Here is a 25490-nt window from a genome sequence, read left to right on the forward strand (position 1 = left end):
TAATTGGGTGTTTTTCTTGAAAGCAACTCATCCCTTGGCCTTGATAGACATTAGCCCATGCATACGATACGCACACTATCGCAAACATGGGATTAACATCCATCAAATTAGCAATTGGCGAGATATTGGGTCGTAATTGGCTGTTTTTCTTGAAAGTAATCTACTCATTTAGCCTTGATAGACATTAGGCCATGTATAAGATACGAATAATATCGCAAACATGGAATTAACATCAATCAAATTAGCAATTGGCGGGATATTGAGACGTAATTGGCTGTTTTTCTTGAAAGTAATTTATCCCTTTGGCCTTGATAGACATTAGCCCATGCATACGATACGAATAATATCGCAAACATGGGATGATTGTCATTGAATAGCTGACCACATGGAGTTTGGGTGACAAACAACCGGTAGTTGTTTTGTGGTTGGAAAATGGTTGAAGCGCAACAGAAGAATGATTTGTGAAATGACGTGTAGGCTGACGATAACGTGATACAACACAGAGATAGTGATGCTATCCAATATTCTATTGGTGGATTAGCATGTTATCCGATAGGGTGTTATTGGTTGGCATTTGACGTCGCAAGATAGTGTAGGAGGAGGAGGATGATGATCAAACTTAGACATACTGTACGGTACAACATTCTCTTGATCGCGTCTGTCACATGGGAATAGTGCGTCCTCTCTGATGGACCTTTGGAAACTAGATACCTGAAATTCAATAGTACAGTATTATATTATTTTAGATCACGTCTGTTGCATGACAATTCTAGTCTTGCTTCATTCAAGTTGAGGCAATGAATGATGCGCTAAGGCAACCACTAGACGCGTGGGTTGTAGGTCTTTTTTTTTTTTAGTAATCCATGGCTGAATGAAGCACTGGTGATGACTTGTGACTGAATGACGTTTCTCAACATGTTGTTGGATGATATCACGTTGACGTGAATGCTAATCAATCTTGTCAATGGACGACGATTCAGTTATCAATGTTATCAGAGGTAAAACAACTTCACATCTGTCAAGTCATTCATCTATCCTTGTCACCCATGACTCACCAAACTTCAATCGCAGATGCAATTCACTCCACTACATTGTATATCGGTCACTGATGTTTTATCCTACGCTTCTCCACACAAAAGGTCATTCGTCATCAATGACTCACAGCCGATCGGTGTCAATACGCATTTTTCAGGCGTCACTCCAATCGGGATCGTTGCAGGCACGTCAATTGAACCACTCGTATACGCTACAGCCATAGCGGTTCTCCTTACTTTTTTATTCTTTTTTTTTATGGCTACAGCAGGTGCCTTGAAATTGATCCTTGATCACTCAAAGCAATGCTCGATTGGGACAAACTTGCAACCCCAATTTTCCCTTAATCTTATTCAGGCTAAATTGTTCAAATGAAACCTTGGAATAATTGGATCGAATCAGCTTATGATCGTTCGTATTTTGAGGTGTTGGATGCAAAGAGAAGGGATCGATAGACTATGCTACTCCTGTTCTATCGACGGAGTCTATTGTAGATTGAAAATTACCAGTGTCTATAAGGTTTGAAAGCAAGAAAAGGATAGCAGTTGCTGCATATTTTGGATGCAAAGAGAAGGGATCGATAGACTATGCTACTCCTGTTCTATCGACGGAGTCTATTGTAGATTGAAAAATACCAGTGTCTATAGGGTTTGAAAGCAAGAAAAGGATAGCAGTTGCTGCATAGTTCTAAAACACATTGGAACTAAGACGATACAATGCTTGATCATAACAGAAAGTATGGTCAGTGGTCACGTTGATGTGAATATGCTGTACTTACAATCAATGACTCCATAATGGCCAAAAAATGTCTGTACATGATTCACAGGATAGCGATGAACTCGAGTCAGTGCTTGCCACATGCGTCTTACATTCGATTCGGCATGAACGGAGAGTGTTTGATCATTCCATCCCGACGATAATAGAATGGCATAGTTCTCCGTTGGATTATATTGCCTCGGACATTCTAATGTTCGTTGAGCTTGAATAGACGCTCTCCCTAAATGACATGTACCCGAATTCTGGCAATCTTTAGGAGTAGGAATAGCGTCTCTTAGTGCTACTTCACGACACTGACCAAATCCAGAAAAATTACTGTAACACAATAATTGTTGACTAGTATATAAGTCGTTGGCGTAATAAACCAGCGGCAAAATGTCCGTATCGCAACGTCGTTTATAATCTTTATAGCTTTCTCTTTCGTTAGGGCATTCGCTCTTGGTAATCATAATTAAACATTCTTTGTTGCCTACATTACAATTTGAATCATAGGAGAATAAAGTGAAAATTGAATCGTTGCCAACAAGTGATGCACAATTTTCTATCTACTCAATGAATATGTTTGCAGAACTGTCATTAACAAACAAAGCAAATTCAAATGTCAAAGTCAAATTAGACAATTTAAAAAATGAGCGTGAAAATAGTTCAAGGCGACTAAATATCGTCGATCAAGCTAGTTAGTAGTGGTTGAGCTTTTACAGTAATCGCTTTGCAATCTCATTAGTCAAAAATAGCGTTGAAATTGGACCGCTATGACTTCAAAGGCAATGTTAAAAAGTACTAATACGTGCAATACTCTACGTATATGCTGCCAGGGTGATATTTTGATCAATGTATATATATATACTGTATATAGACATTACGACTACGATACATTGATTACTTGTAGGCGGAATTAGCAATAACATTGTACTTGTCCTTTTCCAGGTTTACATCATGCTTGACTAGGATAAATTTATAATTGACTGTTAACTCGAATTCCAAGTATCTGGTTTTTTTTTTATCAGTCTACGATAGCTTATGATCTATCCTAACAAATGTACTGTACTGTACATCAAAAGCTTAATTTGATCAATTTTCAAAGGTTATATACGCCTATGCTTATTACGCCACTGTCAAGTAGAAGATCCTTCTTTTTAAATAATCACTATGATTGCCAATACCAATGTATTGGCCATGACGAGCTCGACATTCTACTTGACCCAAATTTCCGTGTATAGCAAATATGAACAGTCGATGACCAAAGGAAAGCTTAGGAAACGGATCGATGACAATAATGGCATCATTCAAATATTTCTGACTCTCATACTGCTTACGAGGCAATACAAGACGATATTTTTCTGGATAACTGGAGTTTCCTTGATGATATGCCAAATAAATGTTCATATCAGATCTTTTGGTGACTCGAAATTTACGACAGTTTCGATGGCTCATTAACATCTGACATTGGATAGAATAGATGTAGTTGTAGGCAACATTTGCCCATTTCTCTCGATGATCTGGTAATGTTTGTAAATTTGACTGAATAACTCCTGCAATAACTAAGTTAGCTTGCCAAGTTGACCAACATGCTATCACCAACACAATCCAGGCTTGTAGCGACGACATAATTTCGAAAAAATTACGATAGTAGCAGAAATTTTTTAAACGATCTGAAGAAAGCAAAGTTGCCAGATATTGTGATAACTGAACTAATTAATTATAAATAATAATGCAATTCAAAGTCTATATATATAGTATGACAGAGGATGCATTGTTTTTAGAAGGATAAAATAATTACGGTAAATATGTTTTTTTATTTTCTACCAGTCAAGTTAAGCGGTAAAGTTCAATGTAATGGGTGCATATTTAATTATTGGTCGCTAGATGAATGCAAGCAATGAATTATGGATAATTCTGTATTTAGATAGTATTGTTAAGACAACAACCATCTCGTGATAAAATAGTGCGATATTATATATGTGAGATATTATCAGCGGGATTATTTTCGTAATTGTTAGAACTAAATCAATCAATAAAAGTTACGCATATGCGTATAATTTCCTTCAATCTGTTAACTGTTGGATTTTAAATTTCAATACTTCTATATAACAAGTAATGATCTAGTAGAATCATTGAGCTAAAAATAGCAGAAATTACATGTGGCAGGCAGATTGCATTGGCCGGTAAATAAAAGGTCATTCTAGAAATTCCTTAATTCTATACTAGTAGTTATCAGTGATATTATTAGAATTAAATCAATACAGCTTTTCAATAGGTGTAGGTTAAAATCTAAATTTAAAGTTTGCGTTACGTGATGAGCAAATCGATAGCCCACTGGCATTAGTTACCGTACTTTCTAGCAGCAATCTGTCCTCCACCAAATTATTCAATTTTGTATAAATAATAAAAAACATTTTATTATTTAAAATAGGATAATTTTATAATATTTCCCGTTACGCTAGAATTTTTAACTGGTTTTAATCGATTAGCCACTAGCAGTATTAACTTAACCGCCATTAAATTTGATTTATAAGTTCTTGTAAATGTTTGCGATCCATCTTTTTTAATTACATCGCTTGTCTATTCCGTGTTAGTATGGTCCAATCATTTGGCTTCCATTGCACTCTGATGTGCCGAAACATCGATTGTGAAACAATTTACAGTATTTATCAAAGAAATGGGAAATCTTTGCCTTATTTGTACTTATAGAATTTTCTAGTTACGGTATTACTTTAAAAATGGCATGATTTACCGATAGGACGCAGATACACCCATTTACGAGTACATAATCATTAAGATTAAGACGCTACGCTATTAAACCTTATGAAAACTTTGATTAAAATTTAATTAAGTGTAAACAATATTTACATAAGTTGTCGATAACGCTTCGATCAATCGCGTACCGATAGTGATTTATAACTGAATGACGTAAAAATTAGAATAATATGTCGGCCCTTAGTCCGCCAAGTAATGTACCAGAAAGATCTTTTACTGGCTGGTGGTATGCATGATTTTTAGAAACGATACGATACAAATTTAAGGTAGATATGATGGAGACTTAAGTTGGGCTAGTAAACTTTTGCATTGTATACGTTCGCATAACATCTATTGATTGTATATCGTTTACACACAAAATAGAAAACTTGAATATTTACATAAACAAAAGATATCATAATATCGCATGGCCAGTCTTTTCAAAAGTAACTGAGGGTAAAAAAGTATGACTAGCGTACCGTAACCTTGTCTATTAATTCATTATGAATTACATTAATAAAAAAATGCGATTAAAAGTTGCTATTTTTAATAGTGATTGATTGAAAGCTATAGAAAATGATATCAATGCCATAGTACTTGATTCAAGATATTCCTTTAGATGGGCCTTAATGCTTGGATTAAGAGAGAGAATTAATCTATCGATTAATAATTCTTTTGCCCTATTTTTTAATATTTCTTTAAATAGGAATGATAAGGTAGTTAATGATGCTAATGTTCGTAACTAGCCATCACATTATTCATTAATTAGTGTTATGAATACATTGATAAAAGAGATAGGCATGAAAGTGAAGATCAAGAGCATTTCTAAACTAAGTCCATTTCTTGTTGTCCATTATAAGATATATGCCTTTGTTAGGAGCTAGAGCTTGATCATCTATAACGGATTATTTGGAACGATGAAGAAGACAATCTTCATAGGTTAGATTGTGAGATTGTATTGTTACTGTAGAGTTAGATGTAGGTGGTTCTTAGAAACGGACTAGTTTATTGTAAGAAAATGAAGTTAACAAGAAATTAAAATTCTTGATACATTACAGTATTCTTTCAGATACTCTACTATAGTCTCCATTATCCAGAATGAGTATCCAAAAAAGGAAAGGGGTTATACCTAGGTATCAAGGATTACATTGCTACTGATATAATGAAATTAGTCATAATTACATATAATTTCTCAATTATCGTAATTTCTGTCCGTATATTAGAAGTTCGGCCCTTTGAAAGATTTGTATTACAATTTTCATAATGTAACGGTAAAGTCTTAGATATAATAGTTGATAACTTCGAAAGTAATGTACAATAATAACTGGCAAATCGTATTTAAGTCAGTTTTATGCATAGAATACTTAATATGCCTTCCAGATGGTTATTGTTATTTATGCGTATGTTAACACGTATATATCGGCATGGTACCATGTAGATATACTACGAAAGTACTTTATCGCCATGTTCTCCTTATCAAGTGCGATATATCTCCAGTTTCAATCCCATCGATATTATACTATTATTCGGTGCTAGGTGCAACGTGATAGTCTTATAAGTGTATGATATTTGGGCTTCTTCATCGAAATTATATACTGTACATTTTATCTTTATGCTTATAAATAATTGGTATAATTATACTACAAAATCCTGTACTGTAGTACTATATAAACAGCCGAGTAATTTCTAAAGTATGAGATATAGAATTAGTAGATGTTCGTGCTTTCATACCCTTGTAAAATCTTCTGAGGCAGTTATTGAATATATACGATATACCCGTATCTGTATATCGCAATAAGATATTAAAGAATTCTAGGATATCATGATATTATATTTATAGCTGACCGCATCTGTGTAAGTTCTAATAAAGCATCGCACTTTATGTAGGTCTCGTTATCCGTTTATTTATTGTGGACTCCTGCTAATACAAATATTATATTTTTATCTCCACATTGGTGCGATATTTCATTAAAAACAGTCTATGACAGTTGTAGAATATTATGCAATAGGGTGAAAAGCATGAATTCTACCAGCTTAGATATGCCTTTTAATATACTGCACTGTGCACGTATTGACGGATATTTTTTATAGTTTGTTTATCCTTGATAAAAGGGAGATTTCTTGCGAGAATTGCACATGTTGCAAGACAGTTTTACTGTTTGAATGATACTCATTAACTGATCAGATTACGATATGAATTTTTTTCTTGAAATTTAATGCAAAACTTTACGTCTAACCTAGTCATAGCTCTAATAATTAATATTAGGTTACTTGTATACTTGTATTGTATTAAAAGAAAAGTAATAATTCGTTTATTTTACCTTATATTTATGATTAATATGAGAGTAAAGTAATTTATTGTTTATATCCCTACGTAAACTTTTTGACTGTAGATTTAAGAAACTTTTCATCAACTAAATTTTAAGACTAATTTTCACTTACCGTTTTTTATTACACTGGATTTCATTTCTTGATTTATGAACGAATATGGGTATAAAATGGTCGTTTAGAGTAGCGCACATACATTTACTCGGCAGAAATTCTTTCCATCCTTCATTGCCGCTCACTCAAACTTAATACATTACAAGGCAATGTTGGGATAGTTAAATAAAATCGCTCGGCTAGCCCACGACTCATTCGAAACATTAACGGAATGCAAATTACCCTGAAACTTATTTTAAATTATAATTTTTTAGTGTAGGCTTATTTCGTTATTCTCTTATTTACAATGTAACTTACAAATTTACAGTGTTGTCAGTTGCATTATAAAAAGAATTGTGTAGATATAACGTTCTTATCAAATAACCTGGTTATGCTAAAAAACACTAAATTTTGTAATTTTAACGGATATACTGGCAGGAAATTTATTTGCTTATTGCTTAGAAGAAGATGTTCAGTAAATGAGAGATTAATTTAGAATATGATCTATGACGAAAGCTAGGATAACACCGGCATAAGAAGTATCAGCAAGATGCCTCTTGAAATTTTTATCAAAAACTATACGATCAAATCAAGGCGTGAAAATGGATTTAAATTAGAATAGGAGCACCGTTTTATACGAAAGTCGATGTCCAATTGTGGACAAAAGATTACAGAGTTTCGTTGGTCGTTAAAGCGCAATTTTGTGTACAGTACATTCCTCGATACAATGTCTACAAATACATAAGAAGTGGCAAACTTGATAAATGAATACATTAAAATCCCTATATAAATTTCACATTAAAACTTCAATTTTGGAACCAAGATGCATTGTTATTTCGTGGTTGCATAAAAATATTAGTTCAAATTTTAAGACATTGAAAACCACGTTATTAAAAACCACGTACGACCATCTGTTTCATTTTTGGATTCTTCTTCTTTAACTGCTTTTTATATTCTTTTTCCTAAAGTTTTCAGCGCAAGAATCAGATGTCGTTAATGCCATAAAGGTAATTATGTTCAACAGTGCATGTTATGCTTTAAAATATAATTACCTGTAATTTTCGAACTTTGTCTGGATCTTCCTCGGCTAATAACTTTTCCTTGTCCGCTTTCGCTTTTTCTTCACGACGCTGTTGCGCGGCCTATATTAACGGTATTAAAGTTGTTTAGTTTGGCTGATATATCAATACCCCCTTACAAGTAGTAATTACACGATTCGTAACAAATTGTTAAGCACAAGACAAGGTTTACTTAACGCGGTAAAAGGTAATGAAAGGAAGTTATATTTGCTAGTGGTACCTCTTGTCTTTGTGCATGAGATTGCTTCAAGTAGGTTTCTTGTAATTTAGCACGTCGCACTTGAGCTTTTTGCTTGGCCTAAATTCAATCATGACAATTATGATAAAAGTGTCACATGAGGCAAAACATCAACTTTTGAAGAGTTCAAAGTAATCTTACATCTTTTCCTAATTTACACTTTCTGACGCGGTCAATATAGAACAAAATCATTTTCAGTACGGGTTCGAGGGAGGACATTATCCGTACTGTGCTGGTACCCTTTTTTTGAGCTGTACAGGATCGAATATTATATTAAAATAAAATTCCAAGAAAACAATCCATAGGATTAAAAATAATTTTCAGCTTACGTATTAAAGTAAACATTAACACTTTCTTGGAGATTTGAACCACACTTTTATCATCTTTTTCTTCACTAAAGATTGTGATAACCGACTTAGTAAACGTTAGAGATTAACTAAGTAGGTGATGAACATTATGTACTAACTTGGGATCCTTTGGTTCGACATACTGATCGGAGAAGTGTAGGGATTCGAATATTTCGCTGAAACTATTGATCGTCTTGACCACCTTATAACCAACAGGAAACGTTTAACAAATGCTTGAATTTGACTTTAATTCTGAGTATGTAAAATAAACTCGATACAGTTTGCAGTATGGTATCGTACCTGCTGGGTTAGCATCGTTTCAGCAATTTCAGGGAATTCTGATAAGATAGCATAAGAATTTGATAATCCATACTTTTCTCCTGAACGTTTATCCGGGCAGAAGAAACTCTAAACCAAATAAATTTGAATATTTTTTACTGTTTGCGTAAAGTATATCTAGAATACATTAATTATATTTATAATGTGAGTTGTGCATAATAATATTACTAGATCTTGTAGGTCCTTCTGTAATTTTGCAACATTTTTTTTAGGAACAACAGCAAACACGAATGAATCCATATCCTCTTCCAACATTTCTACTGTTATAACCTAAAGAAAGTAGACAAGTATCCAATACGTATATCAACAATACATTTTATGATCAATAATAAGTTAAAAATGATCTAGCGTATTGCAGATTGATTTATTTAAGGTAATTTACAATTCGGTCTGTCTTCGGTTTGAGAATAGAAGACATGACACCAATTAAATCGTGTCGTTTCTTTAGCTATAACGGAAATAAAAGTGAAAGTATTATTGTCGAGTCCACGGAGGTATCGTTACGGTTTAGTGCTTACTTTTATCTGTACCAGCATCCCTTTACATCCCAGTTTTCCAGTACACCACAAGCTATAAATACTTTCACTATCTTTTATAAGGACACCATGTTGAACTTCCTTTCCGGTACCGTCATCTCCTAAAATTTCATAGCATTACGGTATATTAATACTTTAGTCACATTCCGTTGCTTGGTATTGGAAATGATTCCAGTAAAAGCGTAGCGACATGGTTTATTTTGCTGGTTTTAGCGTACCTACAACAGCAAAGTTGGATTCCAGCAATTGTCTCGCTGATTCGTACCTGAAATCACATGTCATATTCGGTAATTATCTACGTACTTACGACTGTAAGTCAATGGTGAAGATTAGATCTAATGATTTCAATGTTACCATGCATATGCTAGTCGGGAGTTGGTTGATCTTCCAGCAAAGAAATTAATTGCATACACCACCAGTCCACAAATAATCATTATTTCACTGGAAAAGGCTTCCCATCCTTTACTCGCTAAATGTACAGGTACCTGCCAATTGAGAGATCAAGGTGTGCGATGTAAGTAAGCATAAAGAATATCAACATCAAATGAGTATAATCAAACGTTATAGAACAAATAAAGAGTGAACTGTACACCAAACAGTCTTAGTATTTCATGGTTAAGGATACTCTTATTTGTTAAAAAGATTTGTATTTTAAGCGAACCTCGGCATATTGTAATTGAGGCTGCTGCGATTTTGATCTAGTTGGTTTCTCGCCAATACCCTAAATACCATAGATGAAATTAAAAATTATTATTCGGGAGGGCCTTTTAATTTTATATTTTATTAAGGGATCTAAATTCAACATTTGTACATAGAAATAGTAAAATATTTTTAACACTACAGGTTCTTATATGTCTACTGATAACAACGTGGACAATTCATTAAAATCGAATAGTGAAGTAGATAATAATTTTTTGCCTGATAGTAAAATGATGCTAACTATGGTATCTCTACTGTTATACTCGTATTGATTATTGTGTCATAATAGTAATCACTTATTTTCTGAATAGCCTTTTAGCTCTTTGACGACTACAATTACCATAAACGTAAAGTGAGTTTCTATTCAATACTCTAAACGTCCTTAATGATATTTATAGGGAGATGCCTATGACGAGATCTTGCATATATAGGTACGAGTAAATTGACGTTATCATTTACTCTACTACAATATCAAATACGGAATTTAAAAGATTTACCTCGAATTCCTCTTCGTCTTTTAAGAATTCTTCATCGTCACTCTAATAACATGCAAATTTTGATTACTGTAATAAAAACCTTTGTGATTCAATTAATATACGACAATGGCAATGATAATAAGGTTAAAGAGAGCACTTCACGTAAATAGATTAATGCTACCTCTAAAATTGTATTAAGTAGACGAATGATGTTTATTGAACTAGCAACTACATTACATCAAAATAGTATAACGGTAGAAAGGTAGGCAAATACAAAAGTACGCTTAAGTATAAAGAACGTTACCTCTATGGTAGTATCAGTATCTTCGAAGTCGCTGCTAGTGTCTATATGTAGGAAGATGGTAAGAAATAAAAACATTTATAATTACAGTGTCGTAGCTAACATTTTGAAATACCCATTGAGCAGTATTGAGGATATTAGAATGGCAGAAAACTGTCATGGACAGCGTATTATCGCCTCATAATACGACTGACTGGTATTCTGGATTATTTCAGAGTGATGACATATCCAAGAATGTAAGGTCGTAGCATCCGCTCACTAAACGTTTGATCCCATTCTTATTATCGTTTCATGACGCAACAGCGCCATGTTGTTGACTAGTTTATGATACGTTTTCATTGATAAAGCTTAGTCTGTCATTACGTAAGTTTATGATAATGTGGCATTAAAGTGATGTTTTTTTGTAGGAAGAAGAATGCAGCTATTTAGCGAGATATTCATTTATATTGTTAGCGTATACAACGCCTTTCTGTATAGTATCGAGTATTGACAAGATTATTTTGAAAGCATTTTCTACGCGTAGGTTATCACCAGTTATCACCATGTAAAAAACGGTGTCGATGAAGATGGCTTATGGAAAGGTGTCCTAATTGTAATAGACAATCCATTCATGCTATGTAAGCGTATACTGTAGCACCCCAATGCGTTGGTTGAGAATTTCAATTTTGGATCGTATATCATTATAATCAGTCTATACTACGTCGAAAGATGCAAGTCATGTCCACTTGTCTAGTAGAGTACAACCGCGACTACGGTATAATCATTAGGTTTAAATTTTTATTTTTATTTGCAAGTAAAATTGCCTCGTTGTAAACTTCAAGTTGGCCTTGAATGTGTACTCAGTGGCAGTCAGTGCGTACACTTTTTTCAATTCTGAGTTGATATTGGATTCCTAAGGTGGATCGATCCGCATACTGGTTGCACAAACGTATTATACTGGTATGTAGAAATGATTATGGTTACCATGATGACGATGGACATGTTTTTACTGGAGGTTGTAGCAACAGAGGGGTCTGAAACATTGAAGATTTTTTTTCTTTTGTGCTATGTCTAGCTGCAATGTAGGGCATCGTTTGTTTGTCTTGTACAATACGCTAGAACAGTTGGAATGGAGTGATCATTACCATTCGTTAACCCATTGTAAAAGCAGCAATGGCTGCAATATTGAGGGTTTACCATCAATTTCAATCATGTCATTGGGTGCCTACGTCGCTATTGGATCATGCCCAAACGACTGCAATGTTGTATTTTGATTGTCCATGTATGCTGGCTGCATCGCATTTAGCACTTTGTCTAGACGATGCGAACGCCATTCTGTTGCACAAACGAATAACTCATTGACTACAGTATACGAAGAGAGTAGAATGAAATTGTAGAGGAATTTCTATTGGGCATGAAACGGCAGCAATGATTGGCTCTGCATTGAAAATCAAGCTGAACATGGCGATAGCAATAGCGCCGTTGATAATCTGCACGTTGCTACACATGGTCAATCAATCAGTATGGTTTTACCTTCCTCCGTTGTAGCAGTTTCTTCACGTTCTGGAAATTCATCCTCGTCATGAATAAATTCTGAAAATTCCTCATCATCATCACTGGGAGTAGGAGCACCACTGTCACCTTGGGCGATGATCGAAGACAAATTAATCAACAGCAAGAAGGATATCAAAATGAACAAGGATCGAGGGACAGCCATGATTGCATCAACGTTGCAGCATGCCAAAGCAACGATGCCACTGAGACTGCAGTCCAATCACCCATGGTATACCTACGCATTCGTTCCGTCCAGTACGCTCCATTGACTGTGCTGTCATGCTTGGCAGCGGATTTGGCAGACTGTCGCTTTCTTGTTGTACTGTATATAACACTACACGGATCGACGCACTGACGCGTGAGTGTGATTGACCTCGTTGGCACTGACGGACGCCATCGAGAGCTTGGAACAAAGTTCATGGTAGTCTTTTTGCAATAGAGTACAGTACTATCCTGTACAGCGGTTTCAGTAATACCGGTCAGACAGTATGAACATGATGTACAGTACACTGGACGAGACAAAAAGACGACTCACTCGCTCAGACAGACGGACTTTTCTTTGCAATGGAGCCTATCAATCTGGAAAAATGAGTATTTGAGATTTTGAGTAGAGTACAGTACTGTCCTGTACAGCGGTTTCAGTAATACCGGTCAGACAGTATGAACATGATGTAGACTGGACAGGACATCATGGACTAGGCAAAAAGACGACTCGCCCGGTCGGACAGGCGGATTTTTCTGAGCGAAGGAGCCTATCAATCTGGAAAAATGAGTATTGGAATACAGTACAGTACTGTCCTGTACAGCGGTTTCAGTAATGCCGGTCAGACAGTACTATACTGTATACAGTTGTACAGTACAATCTTGGACTAGGCAAAAAGGCGACTCACTCGCTCGGACAGGCGGACTTTCCTTTGCATACTGTACTGTATAGTGTACAGTACAGTATAGTGTACAGTACAATCATTGTACAGCGGTTTCAGTAATACCGGTCAGACAGTATGAACATGATGTACAGTACACTGGACTGGACATCATGGACGAGGCAAAAAGACGACTCGGCCGCTCAGACAGACGGACTTTTCTTTGCAAAGAAGCCTATCAATCTGGAAAAATAAGTATTTGAATACAGCACAGTAGTGTCCTGTACAGCGGTTTCAGTAATACCGGTCAGACAGTATGAACATGATGTACAGTACACTGGACTGGACATCATGGACGAGGCAAAAAGACGACTCAGCCGCTCAGACAGACGGACTTTTCTGAGCAAAGGAGCCTATCAATCTGGAAAAATAACTACCTACTGTGGTATGGATCTTCCGCGTCTGTTTTCCAAATCACTGGTACTCATTTTAATAGCATGAACCGTCTTATAGAACTATCTCCGAGCGGAATTGAGTAACAGAGAATAAGATTTAGCGTCATACGTACTACTTCATTTCGAAAAAATCAGTCCATTCAAAGTTGACCATCTCTATGTCAAGCTATATACAGTTACAGTATAGCATACTAAAAGCAATGTCATAACCAAGAGTTTGACACACTATTTTGACGGTAATGTCTGTCCATCCAAGAGTGATCAGCCCCCAGTCCAAGTCTTCTTCTAGTAGTGTACTGTACAATACTGGAGTACAAATACAGTAGTACAAACTACAGTACAGCCCACTGCTGTCTGAAGTACCGTACTGCACACAATCGCTCGGTGTCGTTCCGTCTGTCCAAGCGGTACTTCTTCTGGTACAAAGGAAGGAAAGGGACCTTCGAGTGACGCGCATACAGTACAGTAGTCAGTAGGTGACTGTAGGGACTCGGGACAAGATACAGTTCGCTTCGACCCAGTGTAGTCTTGTAGCAATTAGACCTAAGTTCGGTTCGGTTCAAAATCTTTATGATCTAGACTAGCAATCTATAGCAACTGCTGTCATACTGTACCGCAGTCAGAAGTTGGCACTGGACAGATGGACACTGGACAGGTGACTGTAGGGACTAATGACAAATCCAGTTCACTTCAACTCAGTGTAGTGTTGTAGCAATTCGACCTGAGTTGGGTTCGATTCAAAACCTTTGTGACTAGCGATCTACAGCAACCACTGTCATACTGTACCGCAGTCAGAAGTTGGCATTGGACAGATGGACATTGGACTGGTGACTGTAGGGACCGGTGACAAAATCCAGTTCACTTCGACTCAGTGTAGTGCTGTAGCGATTAGACCTGAGTTGGGTCCGGTGCGGTTCAAAACCTTTGTGACTAGCAATCTACAGCAACCACTGTCATACTGTACCGCAGTTAAAAGAAAAGTTGGCATTGGACAAATGGACACTGGACAGGTGACTGAGGGACCAGTGACAAAATCCAGTTCACTTCGACTCAGTGTAGACGTGTAGTGCTGTAGCGATTAGACCTGAGTTTGGTTCGGTTCGGTTCAAAACCTTTGTGACTAGCAATCTACAGCAACCACTATCATACTGTACCGCAGTCAGAAGTTGGCATCGGACAGATGGACATTGGGCAGGTGACTGTAGGGACTAGTGACAAATGCAGCTCACTTCGACTCAGTGTAGTGTTGTAGCATTTAGACCTGAGTTGGGTCCGGTGCGGTTCAAAACCTTTCTGACTAGCAATCTACAGCAACCACTATCATACTGTACTGTACCGCAGTCAGAAGTTGGCATTGGACAGATGGACACTGGACTGGTGACTGTAGGGACCGGTGACAAATCCAGTTCACTTCGACTCAGTGTAGTGTTGTAGCAATTCGACCTGAGTTGGGTCCGGTTCGAAACCTTTATGACTAGCAATCTACAGCAACCACTGTCATACTGTACCGCAGTCAGAAGTTGGCATCGGACAGATAGACATTGAACAGGTGACTGTAGGGACTAATGACAAATCCAGTTCACTTCGACTCAGTGTAGTGCTGTAGCGATTAGACCTGAGTTGGGTCCGGTTCAAAACCTTTGTGACTAGCAATCTCCAGCAACTGCTGTCATACTGTTACCGCAGTCAGAAGTTGGCATTGGACGGATGGACACTGGACAGGTGACTGTAGGGACTAATGACAAATCCAGTTCACTTCGACTCAGTGTAGACGTGTAGTGCTGTAGCAATTAGACCTGAGTTGGGTTCGGTTCAAAACCTTTGTGACTAGCAATCTCCAGCAACTGCTGTCATACTGTACCGCAGTCAAAAGTTGGCATTGGACAGATGGACACTGGACAGGTGACTGTAGGGACTAATGACAAATCCAGTTCACTTCAACTCAGTGTAGTGTTGTAGCGATTAGACCTGAGTTGGGTCCGGATCAAAACCTTTGTGACTAGCAATCTCCAGCAACTGCTGTCATACTGTTACCGCAGTCAGAAGTTGGCATTGGACGGATGGACACTGGACAGGTGACTGTAGGGACTAATGACAAATCCAGTTCACTTCGACTCAGTGTAGTGTTGTAGCATTTAGACCTGAGTTGGGTCCGGTGCGGTTCAAAACCTTTGTGACTAGCAATCTCCAGCAACTGCTGTCATACTGTACCGCAGTCAGAAGTTGGCATTGGACAGCATTACTCTGGAGCCAACGGCTGGAGTCGACTGGCAACAACGTCAAGATTAATTTTTGATCCCTTTGGAAGGAAATTTACACTTATGGCTTCCCAAAGTGATAATCAATCATGTATCGTACACATTATGGTCGTTGGATTTCATCACCAATATGGAGCTGAGGTAGGTAGAATGGAAGCCATTTCTTTTTCGGTCAAAGGTAGCATCAGTGGGTCATTGACCATACTGTACTGTACTGGAAAGGTTCAATGCATTCTTGGTTGACGATCTTTGAAAGCCTTGTTGACCAATGGAGACAGAGTTGAATGATCCTCATGTAGTTGGGGTTAGGATTCTCATTCGGTAGGATAGGATAGGATAGGTTACTCCCATATTTTACAACTCTACGATGCCAATAGCGATTGGCATCGTAGACCGCCAGCGACATGACAGCAAGGATAGTTGTCTTGCATTCACTGACGACGAACTCCCATCAAATACAATCGCTTCCATGGTAGGGTGCTTATGGTTCCACTGTGCATCCACCATAGCGAATGGGATCATCGGGATCATTCCAAGAAATGACAGTACAATAGGCAAGACTGCAAAAGTTGCATATTAATCCATCATATGCTCAATCATTCTGCTGAATACGCTAACTTAACATCGGTAGTTGAATACCCACCCGTATGGATAACCAATCAATAATAATATAGTGGCATATCGTTCATTTTCCTATAATAATATCCTATAGCTGTACAGTACATTGGATAAGCTCTATTCTACACCATTCTAGTCAACTGGAGAAAAAGTTTTTCCTAAATGTTGGCTTTGGACTGTCAGTGCAATCACTTACACATGGTAATGATGAAAATGCCCGTCGGGCTTAATAGCTATCGAGATACAACTATCAATCAAGACATTTGCATGCGATCTTACTCATGTACTGTACTCGATCATGTTAGTACCTTTACTCTACTTCTATTGAACCCTTGAAATCTTACCAATGGACGACCGATACTGTCCATTTTGCCAACGTGACGCCTTCAAGATATTGTAGATAGGAATGGATTAACTTGAGCATTCTATTACTACTCTACTTTATCACTAACAAAAGTAGATGCTTTAAATTAAAAATTCGATTGCATTCTTTCCAATGGAAGGGTGCCACAATTGACGGTACAATCAGAATGGTAGTACTGCTGCTAATGAATCCAATCAATCGACGGCCTGGCTTATTTTATGCTATGCTACAAGAGATCACTTTGCTCATTCAATCCAAAATCATACAGTCAATCATGATTGACATTGCTTGGATAAGTTAGGTCGTATACTTGGGCAGCTTTTCACTTAAATCTATGGATAATATCATTTTATCATAAAAGGATGATTATAAAAGTCTCTTATTCAATGATATTACTTTACATCCACATTAACTTAACTATCCGAACGTAAATACACCTACCACAGCATTAGCATTTGCTTTTGAAGCCTCTATCTACATCAGATCACCCATACAAACGTCTACAAGTCATACAATAAACTTCATATAATATAGTGTATCCGGTACACGAGCAATTTGTTCACATCCATTATTTTACTTATATTATGTAACTGGATTACTATTTAAATTGCTCTAGATAGGAGTTGTGGTTTATATCATATACCAACAATACTATGAAGTTGGTTGCAGTCTTCCATTACTGAAAGGAAATTATATGCTTCCTTACACAATGTACTAGTTTTATCGATACAAATTGACAAGAGGCACTTCTTTATCGATTTGCTTTTAAACCTTGTTATAATGGATAGCCAGCTAAGTATTTTTGTTGTAACGGTACCATTGGAGTACTGAATAACTTTATCAATTCTGCCTTCCATAGTATCATTTTGTACTATGCATTTTAGATTGAAGTATATATCGCCCATTACTCACTATCTACATCTTCCCTTCAAAGATTATGCTGTACAGTGTAATGTATTAACCTAAATTGCACTAAAAGAAGCCATAGTACACTACTGTACAGTATACCACTCCCCATAAAGTATGCAAACATGATGAAATGTGGCATATGTTTCAATCCAACATGGTTTTAAAATTACTATAACTTCTAGGATATTATGCCATTTCTAAGACTCATTCATTGCAATTCAGATCGAATCTGCTACAAATAGTAGTGGAAATACTAGGATTACATTTTAAAATATCTGATAGTGTAAAGCAAAATATCATCGGTTACATTATACGAGAACTTTTACCTACGTTAGTGAATCTAATTACCCCTTAGCTGGTCCCAGTGCGTATGACGCCATGTAGTGATACAGCATATAAGTTTTCCTTCTTATAAACTCACTCATCTACAGTACCATTCATGAATGCATACAGAAGGATCTCGTGCTGTTTGATAAAATGTTTCGCTTAATCTAACTGTATAAATCATAAAATGATACAAAACTGTGCATCGATCTACGAGCTACCTTCTGCCTTCAACTATACTTTGATTAAATAAGTTATTCAATGTTTTACTATTTCAAATGATCATATCCAACGGATATACTGAATACTTGTAGAAAATGGATAAACTCTGTTTATAATTGTGATTCATAAGTAGTTTATTTCGGGACTATTTGTAATCTATAATGAGATCTATTCGTTGGAAAGAAATGAAATTCATAGCTCAATCACATATTATTATACGTATATTCATAGATTGGAGAATGATCATACAGTATATTGGATTTTGTTGAAGGATGACTAGCTTGTATATCCTTCGTTAAACTGCTACTCTATATATATTGTATAACGATAGAATGCCATCTTGTAAAAGATGTTTTATTTAATAGATATTGCAAAAATACGACAACCAATGTTTTAAAATTTATTTAGTGACAAACCTATGTTGACATTTATCGAAAGGATTGAAGTTAAACAACTTTTATACTGGCATTAATAATCATATATAAAATTTATATTAATGAGATCGTTGTTTCATTCTTTATCGTTATTAGGTAGAGTTTGTGTATCCTCCCTTAATTGTTGATACTTTGAAAAAGAATGAAAGTACTGGTATTCCGATGCCCGATCCTTGGCAAGATTTGCCTAATCTATGTATTCCTGATGGTGCTCATACTGTCAAAGAAGGTATTAAATCGGGTTATTCACTACAGTATATAAAGTAACCGCTTATCTTACGTTACTGTAGTAATATTCGTTCTTCTTGTACACGTTAACATGTTCGCTTATCGTTTGAAAGGTAAAAGTTAACAGGTCTGCACGTACTTGTCATTACTAGCTATTAATCATATTATTATAACTAGAAAAATTCACTTTTCTAACTCTATTCTGTAAATAACAATAATAACGGTAATAATTGCAGCTTTAATTCACCCTTATCACAATCATCATTCTTTATACTGGAAAGTAAAGCGATGCAATAGCATATAGTACACGTCATAATACGTATGGTACTGTACTACTACTCGCTTCATAAAGACTGCCCTGAAATTGTTTTTAGATGCAACATTTTTCCACGTACCTGACATTGATGATAAAGGAATTCCTACTACTGGAACACTGTATGGAGTATCTCATTATAGGAGTATAGAAACAAAGGTATGAAAACATTGTTAAATTAGAATTTTATGGTTAAAGATTTGCTCATATAGATATACATCGATGAACTTGTTGTAAAATGTGCTAATACAAGAACATGCATGTTAGAAATAGCAATCGTTGCTAGGATCATTATGATAACAATTTGCTAAAAATTGTTGATGCAAACTTAACGTTATGATATTGGAAAACTTAGGACCTAATTAATAAGGACGAGTCTATGACTCGAACAGAGGTTAAAAAGAGCGTCTGCATTTTATCAAAAGTGGTATGGATAATCGTTTCCTAAAAGTGAAATTAGTCTATATTCTATCTTACAAAATTGATTCATTGCATTACATTAGCTGTATTGTAAATAAAATTTATCTTTGTGCATCAGTGATTGTAATAGTTTCATGTTGGCTTTTTATGCAGCCTCTGTACATGCTTATTCTATCAAAATTGGAGGTAATTATACGAACATACTTTGAGGAGAAAGACTTTACCAAGACTTCGATCTTAGAGGTACAGAAAAGCGATATTGCAGTATCGTTGATTTATACTTGTAATTATATTAATCCCGTTAGTTTAGTGACTTTGACGGCTATTCAATAATGTTTTGACCGCTTATGATTAGGACGCCTTTAAAAGTTTAACTCAAACGATTTCTTGGAAAATGCTTGATAAAACTTATATTAATGCAGGTTAATGTTCTGATATTATTGAATAAGGACGGAAGCATTCCATATTTATTGCAATGTTATCTGATATATAATTTTAAATTTAACATAGGGTTGTCGGTTAGAGATACGTTCAAACGCTTTAAGGGAAAAGTAAGGATTGAATTGTTATCTGTTTATGGTGAACACAATAAGGCTAAAATTATTTTTTGATAAATTACAGCTCGTTTCGTTATTTAAGTTATTGCTACTGGAAAAAAAGGTAAATACTTGAATTTTCGTGATTCATACCTATGATGCAAAGTAGAATTTTCACGTAAAATAAAATAGTTAATTGTAGGTTTTGTGAATTACCACCTAGGTCTTATTTTACGGCTCACCCGTAAGAACAACGTGTCGTACGATGTTGTCAGCTTTGTCTTTAATCCCAGGTACGGAGATAATATCTTTACCTATCATTCATCTGCATATATGACGTAATTAACCGTAATAATACACTTTCAGGTGTTACGGAATTATTAATTCCCCGATTACTAACTTGTCAAATGGCAAAAATTAGCTGTAAGTGGCATGATGGCGAACTTTCGGCTGATGAATATGGGCTACCTCTAGAAATTTTCCATCAGGTAGAAATAATTTATGATCTTTAGCAATTGTCTGTAGTCAATCCATTTATATGTCAAACGTTTATGTAACAACTCGGATATAGGGTGTAGTTTTCCAACCTTACGTATCACTACAACAAATGGACCTATTGAGAGACAAAAGGGCAGTGCACAGTTTCATTGCAGGAGCAACTAACATCTTGTTTTTACGGCATAGCTTTGCACATGCTGTTGTATACGTACGTAGCCTTGCCTGTCAGTCGTTATCAGCGATATTGTATGACGCTTATGCGGGTAAAAATCTGTTTCATGTAGGTAGAGAAAGGAGTTATTGAAGTAAGAGATCCGTCTCTTACCCGAGCGTTATCGCTAACAACTGAAGACCTCCGATTCACTGAATACTTATCGCAATATATTACATCTAAGTTTAGTGCCAAAGGGAATAGATCAGATGCCTCGCGTAGGTTTTAATGCTATTGTAATTTAGTGTTGAAAAGTTCGTACATGTTATTAACTAAATTAGTTTTGTTTTTAGCTTGGGAAGGGAGCGATGATTGGATTAGAGTACAATTTAAAAATTATTTAGTTTCTTTACTGGCTACAGTACAGCGCACAGGTACTTGAAATAAGTAAAGCTTTTATTATTATCTACTTAATTTTCTATTAACGTTCGGTTGACATAAAATGGTTTGAAATCGTTTGATCTATTTTTTATAGATAACTTTGAGATTCTAACGGATTTCAATCACACTTTCGTTAATCAATGGAAAGCAACTGATAGTTATCATAAATGGAAGAGCGGTAGTTATACCAAGCTTGATGATGTCCCTGTTGGGTAAGATAGCAGTTTTTGTCGTTTGATTGTTTATTACATTCACTTGAAGTTTCTATATTCCTATAACAATATAACTTTTCATCTTCTCCATTGCTAAGACACCCGTTTAAAGGTTCATATACGTTATCCGATGTCAAAATGAGATTATCTTAGTAAGTCCCAACGTTTATCATTGTGGTAAAAGTGTAATAAAAAGTTCCCGACATTACGTTTGTATTCTATCCATACTAGGGAGGAGTCGTTGCTTTTATTATCATTTTTATGTAGTACACTATTGACATTGATTTCTGTATTAAAATTATAACAGCCAATTACAAGACGTACAATTAATGGATCAGGAGCAAAGCAAGAAATTGAATCAAGCAGTCTCTAATACTGGGAAGGCAGTTGGTTGGTTTTTTGTAGTTTTATGATGTAGTCTAAGATATTTTTTATTACGTAATCTTATATTGCTTATCTGGTTAGGAGGGGCTCTTGCAAGTGCGAAAAGTAAGGTAACAAATTGGTGGTTTAAGGGTAATGATTCAAGCGATAGTGGAGATAGAGAAAATTCTACGAAAGAATATATTAGAGCGAAAGATATCCCAATTTCAGCAACGGAAGGAGACGAACATGAGCGACAGGAATTACTTCCCGACAAACCACAGCAGGTGGATGCTCCCGACCCGTTCGTAGTTGACGACGATGATGAAGATATCGATATTGATGTATTACTATCGAGAGGGACAACAACAACAACAGCAAGCAGTGAAGAGAATCATTAAAAATTTTTGAAGAGAAAATTTATTTAATCATTTATGTAATTGAGCATTCGCTAGCTTTGTTATATCTTGCATCATTATACGGATTGGTTATGAAAATCATTTTATTTAGCTACCAAAGTCAAGTGGCAACTATATTTATGCTGTTTTATATCAAATTTGTGATATATACATATTAGATAACCGCGTCAAATATGCACTTGCATATAGTTTATAGGTTATGCATGTTAATCTTGCATGTACCTATTCAGCTTCACAGGCTAATATTTAAGGAGACGCTCTAACTTGATTAATTTCTCATCCTGTGTGCGCGTAGGTTATGGAATATGCACCCATTTCAATTAAATGATGTTCATATTGTAACATATTACTTTTCTTTGGAAACGTTTATCGTAGCTACCTTAAACCCTTAAGGTTAATCAGCCCATAGTTGGAAAATAGAATGTACTTGACTTCCTATGTACTGTTTTCCTTGGATCGTATTTCAGAACTTTTGTCTACTATGCCGATAGCTTTGGTATGGAACAATGTAATTTTAATAGGTGCCTAGACAACATGTACACATGTCGTTTGAGCTACGCGATAATTGAATTAAAAGTAAGAGTATTTGCGGTTAGGGTACAGTGTTTTATACTGTGCCAAGAATAAATTTCTATCGACTTTTACAGGGTAACAACTTGCTACTGTGTATGATTGAGATGTCTTATATTCCCCAAAATTGTCCGGTTTATGTATTTTAGGGGGTATCTTGAGCTTCTATTTGCTAAAATATCAGCTTAGTAATTTAGATAGCTTCCTCTGGTAGCGTGGAAATAATGTACTGTATTTCGCATTAGTATCCTTGTCGTTGTTATTGGAGTACCAGCATACACTTGTATAAAACATCTCTACTCCATGTACGCGTAATAAAACACTTGTGTACAATGTACATTCTACGTGAATAATCAATTAATTATAGTATAAAGGGTAAATAGCACTAATGCAACATTTTTATTACACTGATGTGTTTGAATTATAGCATTGATATGTATCCCTTTCATACCATTTCTCTAATATAATGTGCAGTAATTATACGTGCATGATGATATTATTAATAAGGATTTTGCTTGGTCCAGCCAAAGTGATGTGTTGTTGGAGTGGATAAAAATGAGGATTGTTGACGCAGTTTTGCGCTTATTGTATCTCTATGGCATGCATTACGAACTGCCAACTGTATTAATACGTCTGCTAGAAATATTCTAGATGATTTATATATAATCTCTAGCTATCTTCTCTCCTTGCTGTATACTGTCTCATAAGTTTATATCAATAGAGTAAAATACTGCTGTACGATACTTACGAGTATATTTAGTAATCCATATGTGATAAAGAAAGTTGAAATTATTGGTAGATGGGATAAGGGTCAATTGATTTATTAGCATCAAGTAATCCATATAATCTAAATTGAAAGGTTAGAAAGATAGAATTATTCTTGGCATTACTATGTATTCATAGAAATGCTTTACTAGATGTCTTTCTTCACTCGGGTATGCGTAAATGCATCAATGCATCCGAGTATACAGTACTCGTAAGTGCGTCCAAGTTCCTAGAGCACTGTAGAAGTGTAGCACTGGCTTATTTTACGGCTAACCAATGCCAAATACTACACCATCTAGCACCGTATACATTTAATCAAAAACAATCCATACATATACCTCCAATCTATCGTCAACTAAAGATTCTGTCGAAAATAACCGAACCTTTCTCAAGTCTATCTGTATCCAAGATGTCGCTGGTTATACAGACGTACAGACATACCGATTGGAGTGCTGGAAAATGGAGTTTTGACGTTTTGGATAGTGCTGCGCGCTTCCTCTTCTTTTCACGGTATGACTTTACCATTTTACCATATAAATTCAAGTACTGTATGACTTACATGGAACACCCTATAGCATAAAGTAGTCGCGGCAATGTCCTAAAGTGACTGTGTCAGCAAGGCAGCTAACGTAGCTATAGCACTCAGTATCACTCTGGACATTGGTATGAGTACAGTATGTCTTACAGTATAGCTTGTGTGCCACAGCCAGGTTGGACTAGTCTCGGAGGCAGCAGCCAGTTGGAGTTGCTTTCCCTTGAAGATTGCAAGATTTCTTGATTCATTTTAGGTATGGTAGAAGTATATTCAATTCTCTTTATATTATTAGATAGATTAGAACAGCTATAAGCTTGTCATTGCCCAAAATTAGTTAAGTTAGTTTACCTTAGACGTAGAGTAATGTGTCTTTCTTCAGTGGTAACCACTCATTGAGGACGCAATGTCTTTCACTGCTGGAGTAGATGAAACGTTTTTCAATGGTGGTAAATTTGAATAACTAGCAATAAATCATTTCTATCATTGCTTTTCGTTGAGCTAAGTTAAAGTTATTGGTATTTAGTAGTATTGAAGAGCAGATGGGGAGTCGTATTAATATTGTGATGGACAGTAAATGTAAAATTACGGTGTATTACTAAACTACTGGACGTGTTCTTTAATAATGGGTCAGTGAATGAGGAGAAGTGCATGACTGAAAATGTCTCTTGCTCTTGACTGCCACCGGTATGCTTGAGCCAAATAGAATAGCAAAAGACAAAAAATTCTACAAACTAGCTTTTCAATATCACTTGTGTAAAGTGTAGAATTTTTTGTGTAGTACTAAACTTCCTGTACGAGCAAATAGCTGATGTAAGCATACGCGTATGACTGCAAATATCTCACTTGCAATGGACAAGTATGCTTGAGTGAAAGCCCATGGAGACAGTGTTGTCAACGTAGCATTTTTGGGTGTATATATATATATATATATATATGTGACTGGATTTTCTTCATGGATGAATGGCTGATGGAAGCATACAACTGGAAATGGTACTTTTTGTAGTTAACAAATATGCTTGAGAGAGGTAGAGTAGCCAAAGACAAATTGCTGAGAGTAGCTTTTCAATATCCATCATCA

General features: G+C 35.9%; 3 protein-coding genes across 3 annotated transcripts; 1 reads left to right on the forward strand and 2 right to left on the reverse strand.

Moving 5' to 3' along the window:
* Positions 1-1488: 1488 nt before the first annotated feature.
* On the reverse strand, positions 1489-3417 carry TRIADDRAFT_55005 (uncharacterized protein; the record flags this gene model as incomplete). The annotated part of the gene is made up of 3 exons (XM_002111213.1): positions 1489-1517; positions 1811-2278; positions 2973-3417. The coding sequence occupies 3 exons, from the start codon at positions 3415-3417 to the stop codon at positions 1489-1491; spliced, it is 942 nt and encodes a 313-aa protein (XP_002111249.1).
* Positions 3418-7453: 4036 nt separating this feature from the next.
* Positions 7454-12677, reverse strand: TRIADDRAFT_55006 (uncharacterized protein; the record flags this gene model as incomplete). Its single annotated transcript, XM_002111214.1, has 13 exons — positions 7454-7522; positions 7872-7928; positions 8019-8108; positions 8266-8343; positions 8931-9038; positions 9138-9239; positions 9488-9606; positions 9724-9770; positions 9860-9990; positions 10167-10226; positions 10702-10743; positions 10985-11025; positions 12494-12677. 13 exons carry the CDS (start codon positions 12675-12677, stop codon positions 7454-7456), a joined length of 1128 nt encoding a protein of 375 aa, XP_002111250.1.
* Positions 12678-16153: 3476 nt separating this feature from the next.
* TRIADDRAFT_55007 (uncharacterized protein) lies at positions 16154-22524 on the forward strand (the record flags this gene model as incomplete). The annotated part of the gene is made up of 16 exons (XM_002110664.1): positions 16154-16231; positions 19058-19190; positions 19252-19302; positions 19564-19661; positions 19858-19929; positions 20109-20165; positions 20278-20344; positions 20433-20473; positions 20544-20582; positions 20682-20751; positions 20825-20946; positions 21241-21385; positions 21643-21760; positions 21859-21912; positions 22068-22150; positions 22226-22524. The coding sequence occupies 16 exons, from the start codon at positions 16154-16156 to the stop codon at positions 22522-22524; spliced, it is 1527 nt and encodes a 508-aa protein (XP_002110700.1).
* Between the last annotated feature and the right edge of the window lie 2966 nt (positions 22525-25490).

The sequence above is a fragment of the Trichoplax adhaerens genome, genomic scaffold, assembly GCF_000150275.1.
Source record: "Trichoplax adhaerens TRIADscaffold_3 genomic scaffold, whole genome shotgun sequence".
Lineage (NCBI taxonomy): Eukaryota > Metazoa > Placozoa > Uniplacotomia > Trichoplacea > Trichoplacidae > Trichoplax > Trichoplax adhaerens.